The following is a 14,620-nucleotide window of genomic DNA, read 5'->3' as shown; positions in this document are numbered from 1 at the left end:
AATCGAATAGGCTATATGGTGATAAACATAAAAGAAATGTCATGTTTGTTTCCTATGAGGCGTACGTATTTTTAAAAATTGTATGATTTCCGTGACATGAAATGGAGGGTGGCGCGCTTTTCGCGTGTTCTCTTTGAGAATATGTTACGTAAAAAATGCTGAATACGGTTGGTAATATTACAAAGCTACTGGATAGTGAAGAAGTGTGAGATCTAACGGTGCGTTCATTGTCTAAATGCCTTGAATAATTCGATGCGTTGTTTCTCTACTTTAAATCCTACTGTGATTTATTTATTTATTTTTCTTTTAAGCAAAAATTTGAATCGTTTAAATGTAAAGTACGTATACCATTATGATATTTCAAAACCTATCTAGTGTCTTCGTTTTAGTATGTAGTTAGCAATTGATATGCATTGGTGACTGCTTGTGTACTTGACTGCAAATTGTTTCATTCGCTTTGTTGTACTCTTTTTATAAAAATACCACCATCGCATAATCTGACTTGGGTTGTTTGTATGTGTCTTGGTGGAGTATGTTAAGGGTAAAAATATCTACTAACAAAGTTTTGTTTTGCTAAACTGGTTGGACGGGTTAGGGTGTAACTTCTGTCTGCTTCCTCTGTCCAATGGAACCAGATCCACCCTGCAGTGCGTAAGAGCTCAATTAAGGATTTAACCAACCATTTTCTGCGCTCCTGCCAGCAGTTTGTAAAAGAACGTCCCCTAGCACAAGCTATGTCAGTTTAGACCTCAGAACGCTTCATACAAGCTACACTTCTCAGTCTCAGAACAGCTGCGCCCCTCAAACTATGACCGGAGTATTCGACAGAAGGGTTCCAAGTATAAGATCTCCAGATTTCCAGGGTCCTTTTCAACATCCAGCCATGCATCATCCATCTCAGGAGTCTCCAACTTTGCCAGAGTCTTCAGCCACGGATTCGGGCTACTTCAGCCCTGCTGGCGGAGTCCACCACGGCTATTGTTCGCCCGGTTCGGCTACATATGGGAAAGCGCTTAATGCTTACCAATACCAGTATCATGGAGTGAATGGATCTGCTGGGAATTACCCTGCAAAAACCTACCAAGATTATAACAGTTACACAAATGCAGCTTATCACCAGTATGCTGGTACTTACAGCAGGGTGCAAGCACAGACTAACCCACCAGGTAAGATCTAAATAATTTAATAATATATTATGTATATTTGAACCTTATTTATTTATTTATTTATTTATTTTTTAGATATTTAACTGCGATATTTTACAAAGCAAGTGAAATATTAAATACTATTTAGATAAGTGTAATGAAATACAATCAAGAAACATGAATGTAATGCAAATATGCATTCAGATTACCGAAGTTTGCAGTGAAGCGCTGTGCACTGAACAACGTGCATTTATGAGTGTATTTTAGTTGCATACTATTGGAAATGATTCAGTCCAGTGACATGCCACGACGTTTTAGAGACGCTGCAGTGTATTAGCTATCATTTCTTCTGGGCTTTAGCACATTTCCAGTTCCAAAAAAACAAAACAAAACAAAAAACCGAACAGACCGATTTCTTCGCATATTTTTTGTTAAAGTCGCCGGTGATTTTTTAGGTACAACTGTAATGTTTTCTGTGCATGTGGACTCATCTTGCGTTAACTTCAGCCTTTGAAGTTGTTTGTTTCGTTTGGTACAGTACAGTTCTCTATATCAGTACTAACTCTTCATTGTGAATTAATTCACACCGCACTAAAACACTGTTACTTTTGTGTTTTAATCATTTCGGATAAAATGCGTTATTTTATGCCATCGTATTATAAAACATTTACAATTGAAAGATGGAAACTGTTTGGCGCATCGTTATCGTTACCTGTACGTTTAATAGTTTTATTTATTTATATATTTGGTTTGTTAGCTTGATTAAATTACAGTGAATCCTCTTTCTAAGTGTAATATGAAAGAAATGTAGATGTAATTTTTTATGTTTTGAGTTATTATTTACTGATAGACAACGTACTTAAGCAATGGGTTCCATGATATTATGATAAATCTTTGTTTTTATATCCTTATCAACGTACAGTAGCCAATATTACAATGTTCCCTATTGTACATTTCAATTATGAACATTTGCAGTTATTTCAATTTTTATTTCTTGTTGTTCCAGAAAAGGAAATATCTGAACCTGAAGTGAGAATGGTGAATGGAAAACCTAAGAAAGTTCGCAAACCCAGAACAATTTATTCCAGTTTCCAACTGGCTGCTTTGCAGCGAAGATTTCAGAACACGCAGTACCTGGCCCTGCCTGAGAGAGCGGAACTCGCCGCTTCCCTTGGACTCACGCAGACACAGGTGCATGTAACTCACGGTTATGATGATGTCTGTAAGAATGAAAACCCCTGTCAAATTAGGGTTTGCTTAAATAATTGGCCCTTCAACCCCCCAAAAAACAAATAATATTAGTAAAAAAAAAAAAAAAGCTATACATTTTAAATATGATTTTGCTAGCCAAGTGATGTGTTTACGATTGTTTTTTTTTTTTGTTTTTTTTTTGTTTTTTAATTATATGGATGTATTAGAAGTACCACGGTCTAAGTTTTAAAAATATACAGGGGCCTACAAGCACCAAGTCATTATTTGATAAGTGTACTTTCAGTTGAATGAGCGTGTGTCTCTTGAATTGTAAATAGAAGTCGTGTTAGTAATAGAAAATGTGATTAAATAATACAATTTTCAACCATTTTATGGTATTTGCCTCCCCTGACAGCTAAGGGTTTATTTTAATCACAGACACTTGTCTTTTAATGGCAGTCTTATCATTGACTTTCCCAATCACTTTTTTGTTTGTTATTCAGTGCTTTTCTCAACATCGATATTCCATTCATTATTACATTTTCCTTTTTCAACAGGTCAAAATTTGGTTTCAAAACAAGAGGTCCAAGCTGAAGAAGATCATGAAGAGCGGGGAGCTCCCTCCAGAACACAGCCCGAGCTCGAGCGACCCCATGGCTTGTAATTCTCCCCAGTCTCCCGCTATATGGGATTCACAAGGCCTCTCGAGATCTCACAACCAGCACTCCCATTCACAGAATACGAATCCAGCTGCTTCGAGTTTTTTGGAAAACACTGCCACCTGGTACTCCTCAGCTAACACCATCAATTCTCATCTTCAGCCTCCCAACCCAGTACAACACCCGTTGGTTCTTGGATCTGGGACACTATATTAAAATAAAATAAACATAAAAAAACCTATTTAAAATATTTAATTATTTTGGACTTGTGTTTATATATTAAGGAATATGCAAGACAAATTCATTTGGGGAAGGGGGGTAGAAATTAGTGTAAAATGTGTAAAACGTGTGCATGTAATTTATTGAATTCGGAAGAAAAGAAACAAACCTATTTTTCACAAAATGGACTTCAGTGCAACTCTAGACACTTTCAATGGTGCCTTGAATTTTATGACCTCAACGTTAACTTGACTTTTTTTTTTTTTTTTTTTTTTTTTTTTTTTTCCAATGCCATAATGCTGTAAATAAATGTAGATACATGTATATTCTGGTTAAATAAAACGAAGACATTCTGGAAATATACCCAAGAGGCGATTTTGTTTTCACTCATTTAATCATTTAGAATTAATTCTGAATATGTTAGATCTTCGTTTTCTGTCTGGTTTCTTCCCAGAATAGACCATAGCCCATATCCCAGTTGGATTGTATAAAAAAATTACAACCTGAGGGAATTTGGGTTCTGGAAGCGTGCATTTTTTTTTTTTTTTTAATAAAATGATTTTGTAGAGCGTTTTGGGCTTTTTATGTTTAGAAATTGATAGTCTATTGAAAACAAACAGAACTACTTTTGTGGGTTAGTAGAAACAAATACATGGAAGCCAGTTTATTGTTATGTTAACACTGCGCCAACATTTGTCAATGGGATTTTAATTGATTGAGAACTCCAAGTTCTTGCGGCGTTTTTTCATGAAAGGTAAATAATTTGTACTGGGTTTTTAGTTTATTGATTTATTGTGCAATTGAGAAAAGGCGCATTGCTTACATTTTTAAACAACGTATAACTGACTCTCAAATACTTTATCCATAGACTTACAAACAGAAGTTTTAAACTAGATGACTTCTGTCTAGTATAAAACATTACTAACATTTTCAAATTAAAACAAAACATTTAATAAAATATGTCCAGTCTGTATTACAAATGTAGCTTTTGTGATAAAAACAAGCACAGCGGTTTGGTTTAGTTTATGTAGACGGGGGCTTATAATTCTCGACAGAAATGATTTAATTCAGACAACACACGAAGAAACACCTTTCCGCTCAGTTGGTATAGCATACTAACTATAAAATTACTCTTGCGCTTCTGTTTTGATATTTTAGAAAATCAGTAAGAAAAACAATGATAGACATATTTTACTGCAAGAAGGACTGTCATTTTATATGTTGCCAATATAAATGGCACTATAAATACGAAAGACACAAAGACTATAAAAATGTCCAAGGAAAATCTTTATGTGCATAAAGTTATCGGAAATAACGTTCTCGTATCGTTGTGGACTTTTAGCGTATGCGTATTTTTTTTTTATTTCAACTACAGCACTGCCAATAAGGGCTATTTATTTTCTATAGCCTTTATTGCATTTTCAAAAACTAGCTGAATTGTAATTCTTTGCAGTTGGCACATTTTTTTCCATATGTATAACTGCAAAAGGTCAGACAACATTCTGACAGAAACATTGTAACGATTTAACGTACTATGAAATGTTGTCATAAAGATGTTTTCATTTAGACTAGTTGTGTTTTTATTTCGTGACCATTGATTATTCGTGGATAATATATACACATGTATGCATAGCAGTGTCTAATTAGAATAGTGAGATTTCTGTTCCTCACATATGCTGGACACTTTGTATAGGCTATTTTTTTTCTTTAGTTTATAGTGTTTTATTGTTCCTTGGTTTGAATAAAAAATAAAACGAGTCTTTCATTATTTGACACTTATTTACAAGCTGTTATCCATCACTTTTATTATGGTTTACAGTATGGTTTAGTAAGATTTTGCTAGTCACGTCACTTACAGAAAGTATCGCTTTCATTTTCGATTTAATTGCTGTTGGCTACAATAAGGTTACCCAATTACTATAGTTATGTTGATTTTGAGTGCAGCGATGTTTTTTATTTGATTTTTACAAGGCATGGAGGATGTTTTATTAATAAGTGTTTTAGGCTACTGCGTTCGACTTGTGTGATTTCCAGTTGTGCGCTGGGATATAGAGTACACATGAACCAGACATATTCAGAGTCACTGAGAATATATTGTGTTCTAAATAGTTCTTTGGTTTTGTTCTTTGTAGTCATATGTCATTTCTATGCAGTAGCTCGGGGCTAGTGTTTATACTTTTTATGAAAAAAGAGGCTTCATTCTGCTTGCCATCTTGCATCTGGAGTACGTATTTGTCATTTTTTGCTGTATGAATCCTAGTGATGTCGGCCTGGCAGACTGGTTGCAGACTCCCTTCTCGTGTCTTTGTGTTCTTTACAATTAGCAGCTTTGAATGGCATAGAGGAGGCGAAGGGGCGGCAGAGAGATCTGAGGCAATCTGCATTCCTGTGGGGGCAGATGCCGAGGTCTCCAGAGCGCGGCATTCACGGTCGATGTAGTTAGTTTATGTGGATCTATGACCCTATCGGAAGATTTTAATTATCCCGAGGCTTGATATGGTGTTTTGGTTTTCAGAACGATACGGAAAATACCAATTATGTAACACACACATGGGGGGGGGGGGGGGGGGGGGGGGGCAACCATAAAAAAGGCATAGCAAGATACTTTTTGTGTGGGTATAGTTCGGGCTATTTAATTTTAGCATAATGTATATATTCACCCAAATCATTTGACCCTAAACATATTTCCAATATTTTGATGTCCAGATAACTAGAAAACAAATGGGGATGCAAATCCCAGTTGTATTGTCATGTAGTCTAAGGAATACTACACTACCACAGTACCGAGACCATATCTCTTTACCTTTATGATTGAGGATAACTTAAAGTATGGGCCGAAGCTCTCCAGCTTCAAAACAAAACAGTCAGTGCTATTTTAGCTCGGGTGAAACGGGAATGTATTATTAACTACATGTATGACAACAATAACAGCCCATGTCATGCGTAATAAATATCATTTTGAGATATCCAAACAAAATACCACCTACATTTGCATATATCACTATGTTGAAGCATTTTTGCATGATAAATTCAATTAAATATTGCATAATGATGTTTGTATGCCTAAGCCAGGTAGAGAAAGTTAAACAAAATGTCTCAAACTAGTTTTTAATTAAAAACAGTTATGAAAAAACAAATCTTACGTATTTATTGTTATTCAATTCTTCAAAAATAAACTACCTTTCTTCCTATAGCGCCACGGTTTTCTATAGTAAGAAGTGGTTGTTAAAGATTGGTTTAAACATGACTGTTATGTAATTTTAACAACTGTGGGTGTGCCATGGAATACGTAGTTAGCATCCCAAAAGAACAACCCAGGCTGCAATATCAGCATATATATATATATATATATATATATATATATATATATATATATATATATATATATATATATATATATATATATATATATAATAATATGGCTTGTGACTGTTCGGATCGGAACAACAGGTCTGTTTAACAATGCAATGTTGCGTTGGAGGAGCACAGACTGCCTGATCATATGCCTTTACGTGCGATCAAATCACGTGCCACTTTTATCAGGTGAGCTGCGGCGCTAACGTGACGCAGATCAGAACGTGTAAATGTCTGACAAAGCAGCACCTAGGAAGTAAAGCAACGCTGAAAAGCAGAAACACAAGTACAGTGTCATCGCAAGGAATATATGTTAAACAAAACCCCAAACGCTGACACGCCATTTTAATACAATACCATCAAATATATGTGAAGGTACCATTACTTCGGAAAATACATTGGAGATAAATCAACCAGAGGAAACGACCTGGGTTTATATGGATTACAATCTCCATGGAAACAATAATAATAATGTGTGTGTTTTCATGCAGTTTTCTTTTAGACTGAGAAATTTACATTTCAAATTCAATCAACTAATTAATATTAAAATACCGGAGGTTGTGTTTGTGCCTGAGTTCCAAGTTGGCCTCGTACGACTTGCTAAAATCGTACAGCTTTCTTAAACCGGGTTTCAGTTAATGTTTTTAGTTTGTTTTAAAACACAGCCTGCCTCCCTAAAACAAACAAAGAAACAAACAAACAAAAAACCCGACAAGATGTAGCGTTACACAAATAATAATAATAATAATAATAATAATAATAATAATAATAATAATAATAATAATAATAATAATAATAATAATAATACATTATACGAAGGCGCTGTGTACTATCCTTATATTATTTGCTAAACGTTTTTTTTTTTGACTGCATGCATATTTATACAAACCTATTATACAAGTACATTTTCACATATTGCTTTTACGACAGAAGAGTCTGCAGTTTGCATTTCCCGTTTTGTATTTGAAACCGGCAGTAACTAAATGAGTGTGGTCAGTGCTCATTTTCAGAACTGGCACATGCAGACATCGAATGAGGTAAAATGTGGATCAGCTAAGACTGAATACTTTGACATTAATGTAATCGAGCGCGGTGGTAGTAAAACAGTAAAGGGAAACAAATTAATATGCAAAGAGGAGCCCCCAAAACAATAACAACCCCGGGGCCCCATTAAACTTAATCCGGCCCTGCTCGCATACTATTAACTATTAAATTGTAATTGTCCATTTTCCACTCATTAAGGCCTTCTTTACGGAGAAAAATGACGACGGACCCACTGGACAGTTTAATCTGTTGTCAATTAGACATCTGTGAGTTGTTATTACAATGAAGGCAACCTAATCCTGATAAGAGTATCTTACCTGTAAGTCTTATATTTACAAAGATGCGACGCTGTCCAGAATTTTATATATATATATCCTCTTGATTATATATATATATATATATATATATATATATTATATATATATATATATATATATATATATATACACACACACACACACACACACACACACACACACACACACACATATATATATATATATATAGATATATATATATATATATATATATATATATATATATATATATATATAGATATATATCTACATACTTCGAGTCACCATTACCAAACACTGTCATAATAAACCGCTAATTTTGCTGGCAATATAAGAGGTGCTGGGGTGTGCAAACAATTTCACACCTGGATGTGCTCACTTAACCAACAGTACAGAGAAAGAGAGATCTGCCCTGAGTCGCAGCAAAAATATTCCTCTCTGCTTTTGTTTACATTTCTCAGTTATCGATATGTTTAATAATAATGTACATATACTTTAAAAGACTCCTAAAGGAAATGTGGTAAGTTTAACATATTCTTACATTGTATTGTGTTTATATTTTTATTGCTGCATTTTTTATTACACGATATTGGAATGTTGTAATGAGTATTAAATATACGTGAACGTTTTCCTTGGTGGTTAGTTATTCTATTCTCGTCGTTCGGAGGCGACCAAGCTGTTGAGTGTTATTTGACTTCGCGGTATATATCTATATATATATATATAATATATATATATATATATATTATATATATATATATATATAATATATATCTTATAGAGTCGAACAGTCCTCATCTGTCCATAATTAGTACACTTCTCAACACTTTGCGCTTAGAAAAAGACTTTTGGACTAAACAAAATAGTCATTTCTTTATCAAGAACACGCTTTTCTATTTTATATTTACGCTTTTTATTTTATATTTTATATTTTTGAGATAGTGTTTTATGTGGATTACATTCTAATTATATACATTTGTTTTGATTAGATTATTTTGCCATAAACACAAACGATTTGTGTGTGTGTGTGTTACATTATGTATCAAAGACGACTGATCGTAGAATTCTGTTAAATTATTTGCCTATAGATGACGCTGTTACTTAGAAGCTTTTTTTTTTGTTTGTTTTTTGTCACACAAAGCATTGTACACCGTCAGCATAAACAAACCTTCAGCTGGCAAGTTCGTTTGACAGCTTTAGCATAAGGTATATATAGATATATATATATATATATATATATACACATAATATATATATATATATATATATATATATATATATATATATATATATAGATAGATACACAATACTTGTATATTAATAAATATCTGATACAATAATCGTATATGCATTCCTTAGATATCATCGAGTGATTTGCACAACAATGAGTAGGTTGCTGTTTAAGTAAATTAAAAACACAGAAGTATATTGAAAACAGGAACAAGGCGGTATTTTGTAATTTTGTCAAGAAAATGAAAAGGCTTTAGTATTAGAACATATATTAATTGTTCCTTAATACTACAGTTCAAATAATATGCATAAAGATGTTTTATTGTGTCAAAATGAAATTGAAACAACAGAATCCAGATATTGTCTGTAGCCCTGGTGATAGAATGTACCAAGATCATGTTAAATCCACAATGCATCTTTTATTGTGTATCATTTTAAAAATGCTATTTAAGGAATACAATGTTAATACGTTGAAATTCGCTGGCAGCTGCCATTTGTCAAGGCTATTCCAATGTTCCCTTTCAGCATTGTAATTTCACATAATTTCCCTTACAATTGTAGCACCCTTGTCTCTGCAATTTGTGTATGAATAACAGAATACTTTTTCTCTTTTGTTTCGTTTTTGCTACCTCTGATCCAAATAAAGATGGCTTTTAGTATTAAAAGTGGAAGAAAATTACAGGTAATTATCTTTGACGGTAAAAACGCTGTAATCAGCGGGCTACATCAAAAATTACCCTAATTATGCCTGCATTTAAGAGAACGGAGGAAAAAAAAAAAACCCTTTCGTGGATAAAAAACATAAATTGTCCCAAATATCTGCTCAGATTGGACAGGGCTGCAGCTGGATGCTTTGTTCAGAATTGATCCTGTGGAGCCTGGCATTCAGTATTTCACAATGAGAGGCAGAACAAGAGAAAATAAAAAAAAAAAAAAAAAAAAAAAAAAACATTTTGTCAATAGTGTACTGCAATGAGTGTGCTAGAAACTAACAAAGACTGACTGACCACGAAGCAGCAAAGACCGAACAGAAGATTAGTATCGATAGGAGAACGTCAGACATGTTGGGTAAGTAAATTTTGTCCCTAATTAGCTCGATTGTCATTCTTTAAGCAGTCATCGATCCAGTGGCATTAGGAATCTTTGTTGTGCGCGCCTTCATAACAGATCCTAAATTGCATCGCCTGAGCTTTTCGTTCTGGACGGTGAAGACTGCCGTTCCCTGACTGTAGTGTGCATAATGTCAACTCTTCTCGAAATTCAATACATTTTACTCTAATCACAGCCACAGAATAACGATTCGGTCAAATTCACAGTGACAAAGCGATAATACTTATATAACCAATATATATTATTGGATTGTAATTTATTTTATTTTTATTGTATTATATAGTAACCTATATTTTAAATATTAGGTCGGCATATGTTTTAATAATATTATCCAGTTAGGCTATACAGTAGGTTATTATATTTTTTGGTGTAGAGGTAAAGAGAAGTCAGTTATATGTCTGTTTTCACAGACCTCCTTTACCTCCTACCCTATTAATCTGATTCCGTGAAACCAGCCGGCGGTCATTTATATATTTTTCATGTAGGCCTACTGGTAACTGAGAACCATACACGCTGGTAACAAGTCCTTCCCTTTAGTAACCTTTGGATGTGGGTTAACTATCCACCACTTTCAACGCCGTTTTCTTTGTTCGGCACCATTTTAAGTTACACCAAGAAATAGATAAACGTACAATATTTATTTAAAATAATGCATCTGTTGAAGAGTAGGGCCCATTATTCCTACCGCAACAATTTTCTCAAAATTAAAAATAAATAATGAAATAACATTTCACAGTGCGTGGTAAAGTAATACCAAAATACAAGACACTTGGGCGTTTTGTGATTTTCTTTTTACTCCATATATGAAAGATGACATAAAACATAAAAATTATATACAACTAAAATTGAACAATATATACATACAAATCGTTTGTAAAATGCGTCCGTGTTATATACCATCCGTGCTCATCTCCGAAGAATACACTTTCAAGTTTCTGTTCCTGTTTTTCAGGGTCTGTCGTGTCTTCACGTGACAGGCTCAACCTGCTTATAGCTGTTCTTGTCATTCAGGCATACCATTGTAGCAAAGTCTATTAGTCTGTTTGGCATTCAGAGAAAACACGGGGTTAGGTTTCCACGCTGATAAACAATAAGTCCTATTTCTCAAACGGGAGTCCGTTGGGATTTGCAACTGTCTCAAACTGAAGATGTGGACTTGCCATTGCAATGCCTTACAGGTGCTCCACCTAACCTGCTCAAACCCGTTCAAATCTATAGGTTGCGGCACAATGTGACTTGCTTGTGTTATAGTTGTCAGAAATTAATGTACTTCAGATGTTTTGGTATATGGGTCTTATATCCTTTTAACCAGGTATTGTACATTTCAGTTCTCCTATATGAAAGGGTTATTGTCCGAAATGAAACGCGTTTTATAGTTACTAATCCAAAAGACATCACATCATTTGTCTCTGCATTGCGTCTGGATGCTGTGAAGAGCACCAGTGAGAGTAACCCGGCATGTAGCTGCTGGGGGGCATGCTGACTCCTTTAGTGGTAGTAGAAACGTCCCAGATAGGCGGGATGGTAGGTGACCTGGGCGAAAGGGCAATGCATCCTGGCAAAGGGTCGCTGTCGTGTGGATTAATGCCCTGTTTCAGCAACTTCTTAAATTTGGATCGTTTATTTTGGAACCATATCTTCACCTGCAATTAGAACAAATTAAGCACATTTTGATTATATATGTACACTTTGCAGAAGATGCTTTGCATTTTAAACTAATGTAATAGAGATATCAGCGGAACAACACATTGTCGTGTTATTATTCTGTTTATTACGACGATTCCTACTACAAATAATAATAATAATAATAAATAATAATAATAATAATAATAATAATAATAATAATAATAATAATAATAAAATAATTATTATTATTATTATTATTATTACATTTATAGGTGTGCGTCTTTACCTGGGTCTGGGTCAGTCCAAGAGAAGCTGCCAGCTCCGCTCTTTCAGGCAAGGCCAGGTACTGGGTTTGTTGAAAGCGATGATTTAAAGCCTGAAGCTGAAGACTCGAATAAATGGTCCTCGGTTTTCGGATCTTCTTTCCCTTTCCGTTAAAACGAATTTCTCCATTTTCAATCACTGTCGTTTTCTGCTGTTCTGCACAGTAAAAGTGGAAAGTTACTTGTCAACCCAAGCTAGAGATATAGAGATATTCAATAAATTAAAAGTATATATTCTGTATTACAAAATAAATAAATAAATAAATAAATAAAAAAAAAAAACGTTTATTATTCGAAGTTTGTTGTGTCGTTTATTAATTAGTCGATAGTTTTTTTTTTAAACAGTACTACTAAAGTCATAATTCAATGTAAAAACAATGCATGTATGGGAAACCCTCAAATACGTTGACGAGTGTGATGTCAATCCCATAATTTAGGGATTACTAATTAGGCTTAAGTAAGTTAAGTTACACAATAGATCTGAACTGTAATAGTATCTCTATTCAAAGTTAACGTGGATTTAATTGTATCACGAATGCATTAGCATTTTTGCAAAATCCTATACAAAGTCATAACTCTAAGTAGGTCAATTAAATGCTAATTATATATTAAAAAAACAACAAGTACAATACTTAATGGTTATAGTAAACAAATAATGGCAAATCGAAACAACAACAATAATAATAATAATAAATAATAATAATAATGATAATCACTTAAGCCCCTGACAAAACAATAATATTATTATTAATATAGATAATAATATAATAATAATATATTATAATAATTATAATATTCAAAATAATTGTTTAAGCCATACATAAAACAAAATAATGAACAAATAAAAGGATAAGCCACGGTAATTTAATATGTTACAATTAGACATTTCAAAGTGGTAATACATAATTTGATACGTTTAAAACGGAACACAGTACAAGAACAGAAGTTATTAACTACAAACAGAGTATTCCGGCAAATAAAATGTTAAAAAAGGAAAAAAAAAAAAAAAAAAAAAAAAAAAAAAAACGAAAGATAAAGAAAGAAATACATTTTTAAAGAGCCGCCGATTGGGGATCATTGCGTTTTAAACAGAAGTGAAAAAGCGAAGCAATGCAATTACATTTGATCTTACCTGTCTCGTCTAACCGTGTCTGGCTGGCAGTGGTGTTACTGTGGTAAGAGGGCAGGTAGGGGCTGTGGTGGGAATGGCCCACATAGGGGTAAGGTAGCGATCTGTTGTAAGAATTCGTACCAGAATACGGGGAGCTATCGTGCTGGTGGTGAGAATGAGACCCGGAGTGCAGGCAATGAAGCGGGTAGTGGCTGGCTGCCATGGACGGGGAGCTCTGCTGTGAGTGCGACTGCTGACCAAACTCCATGAAAGCAGACTTGGACGAGTCCTGGGCTTCCAGACCGTCAGCCATCGCAGTCATAGTCATCATCAATGTTTCTGCTTTGAGAGCACTTACCGTCACTCCAGTCCAAATGGCTTCTCTGATTTTCTTCTGTATTTTATGTTTTTTTTTTTTTTTTTGCAGAGAAGAGATGCTATGGCATGTTTAACTCCAAAAATAAATGGATATTTTGCTTCTAAAATTCCAAGTTGTTTTGGCAGAAGGTAGGCTGGAGTTAAGGCAGTTAAGATTTTAAGGTGGATTCTGTTAAAATTGAGACTCTGCTTTCAGACTTGATGCAGACGCCACAAGTCGAATGGTTTGTCTCCAAAGGGCAGCGCCTTCCGATTGGTCATTCAACCCCGACGTCATCAACACTAAGCTTCTACCGGAGACTCCACAGTGTGTTAACCTAACCGGCTCCCGTCGTAGGCTACCTAAAGCTAGATTAAAAAAAAGTATATAGCAGATTGTATTAAACCATAGAGGATAAAAATGCTAGAGATAAAATGTTGTGTCATAAATATACCATTTTATTTATCTTCTTGCTGCAAATGCTTAATTCTGTTTTTTTAATGCATCGCGACTGTGCAACAGTATTGTTTTTAAAGGGAATGCCGTACAATAGCCTATTGGTGAATAGATTTAAACAACAGAACTTAGCATTATACTCCCACAAATGGATTACATTCAGATAAAGAATGTATTATTTGTAGCCTCAAACAAATGACGCGTCAATATCTGCAAGAAACGTTTGGTACAGCTGCATATCATCCTTTGGCTGCAACAGACTTTAAGGAAATTACAAAACTTCATAAAGTGCTAACTCATGCAACATATGTGAAAGTCTAAATGAACCGAACACGTGTCACCAGAGTGGATCCTTAAAGAATTGTCAGCTTCGCATTTTTCCCTATTGAAAACAGAAGCGAATATAGGCCTATGCGAATTATATATGCGGTTAGCGGTTTGGCAAATATTGATCACAACATAAACGATCGATGCAAAGTACCTTCGCCCTTTAATAGT

At 34.3% G+C, this 14,620-nt stretch overlaps 2 protein-coding genes and 2 long non-coding RNA genes across 5 annotated transcripts in view; 3 read left to right on the top strand and 1 right to left on the bottom strand.

The window, feature by feature from the left end:
- Nucleotides 1–680: 680 nt before the first annotated feature.
- On the top strand, nucleotides 681–4,949 carry LOC121313563 (homeobox protein DLX-5-like). The gene is made up of 3 exons (XM_041246242.1): nucleotides 681–1,166; nucleotides 2,152–2,336; nucleotides 2,894–4,949. The coding sequence occupies exons 1-3, from the start codon at nucleotides 809–811 to the stop codon at nucleotides 3,209–3,211; spliced, it is 861 nt and encodes a 286-aa protein (XP_041102176.1). The 5' UTR covers nucleotides 681–808; the 3' UTR covers nucleotides 3,212–4,949.
- A 4,634-nt stretch (nucleotides 4,950–9,583) lies between these two features.
- The window catches only part of LOC121313561, a 17,798-nt gene continuing 12,761 nt past the window's right edge, over nucleotides 9,584–14,620 (top strand). The window contains exon 1 of the long non-coding RNA XR_005950006.1: nucleotides 9,584–10,206. This is a non-coding gene — a long non-coding RNA (uncharacterized LOC121313561). The remainder of the gene's footprint in view (nucleotides 10,207–14,620) is intronic.
- LOC121313560 (homeobox protein Dlx6a) lies at nucleotides 11,069–13,936 on the bottom strand. Its single transcript, XM_041246241.1, has 3 exons — nucleotides 13,330–13,936; nucleotides 12,161–12,354; nucleotides 11,069–11,891 (listed from the first exon to the last, which is right to left on the bottom strand). Exons 1-3 carry the CDS (start codon nucleotides 13,637–13,639, stop codon nucleotides 11,643–11,645), a joined length of 753 nt encoding a protein of 250 aa, XP_041102175.1. The 5' UTR covers nucleotides 13,640–13,936; the 3' UTR covers nucleotides 11,069–11,642.
- The window catches only part of LOC121313562, a 7,791-nt gene continuing 7,232 nt past the window's right edge, over nucleotides 14,062–14,620 (top strand). The window contains exon 1 of one of the 2 annotated variants that reach the window (XR_005950008.1): nucleotides 14,062–14,620. This exon is cut by the window's right edge and continues 574 nt beyond it. This is a non-coding gene — a long non-coding RNA (uncharacterized LOC121313562). The other variant, XR_005950007.1, reaches the window with a different exon arrangement.

This window comes from Polyodon spathula, chromosome 3, assembly GCF_017654505.1.
Source record: "Polyodon spathula isolate WHYD16114869_AA chromosome 3, ASM1765450v1, whole genome shotgun sequence".
NCBI classification, from domain to species: domain Eukaryota; kingdom Metazoa; phylum Chordata; class Actinopteri; order Acipenseriformes; family Polyodontidae; genus Polyodon; species Polyodon spathula.
Note: the sequence above shows the minus strand (reverse complement) of the source record. Positions and strands in the feature narration are given on the sequence as shown.

Coding starts and splice junctions, on each gene's coding strand:
- LOC121313563 (XM_041246242.1), top strand. CDS start 809: ATGACCGGAGTATTCGACAGAAGGGTTCCAAGTATAAGATCTCCAGAT. Junction 1,167..2,151: donor AGCACAGACTAACCCACCAG/GTAAGATCTAAA, acceptor TTGTTGTTCCAG/AAAAGGAAATATCTGAACCT. Junction 2,337..2,893: donor TTGGACTCACGCAGACACAG/GTGCATGTAACT, acceptor CTTTTTCAACAG/GTCAAAATTTGGTTTCAAAA.
- LOC121313560 (XM_041246241.1), bottom strand. CDS start 13,639: ATGATGACTATGACTGCGATGGCTGACGGTCTGGAAGCCCAGGACTCG. Junction 12,355..13,329: donor GACACGGTTAGACGAGACAG/GTAAGATCAAAT, acceptor TTTACTGTGCAG/AACAGCAGAAAACGACAGTG. Junction 11,892..12,160: donor TTGGACTGACCCAGACCCAG/GTAAAGACGCAC, acceptor TTCTAATTGCAG/GTGAAGATATGGTTCCAAAA.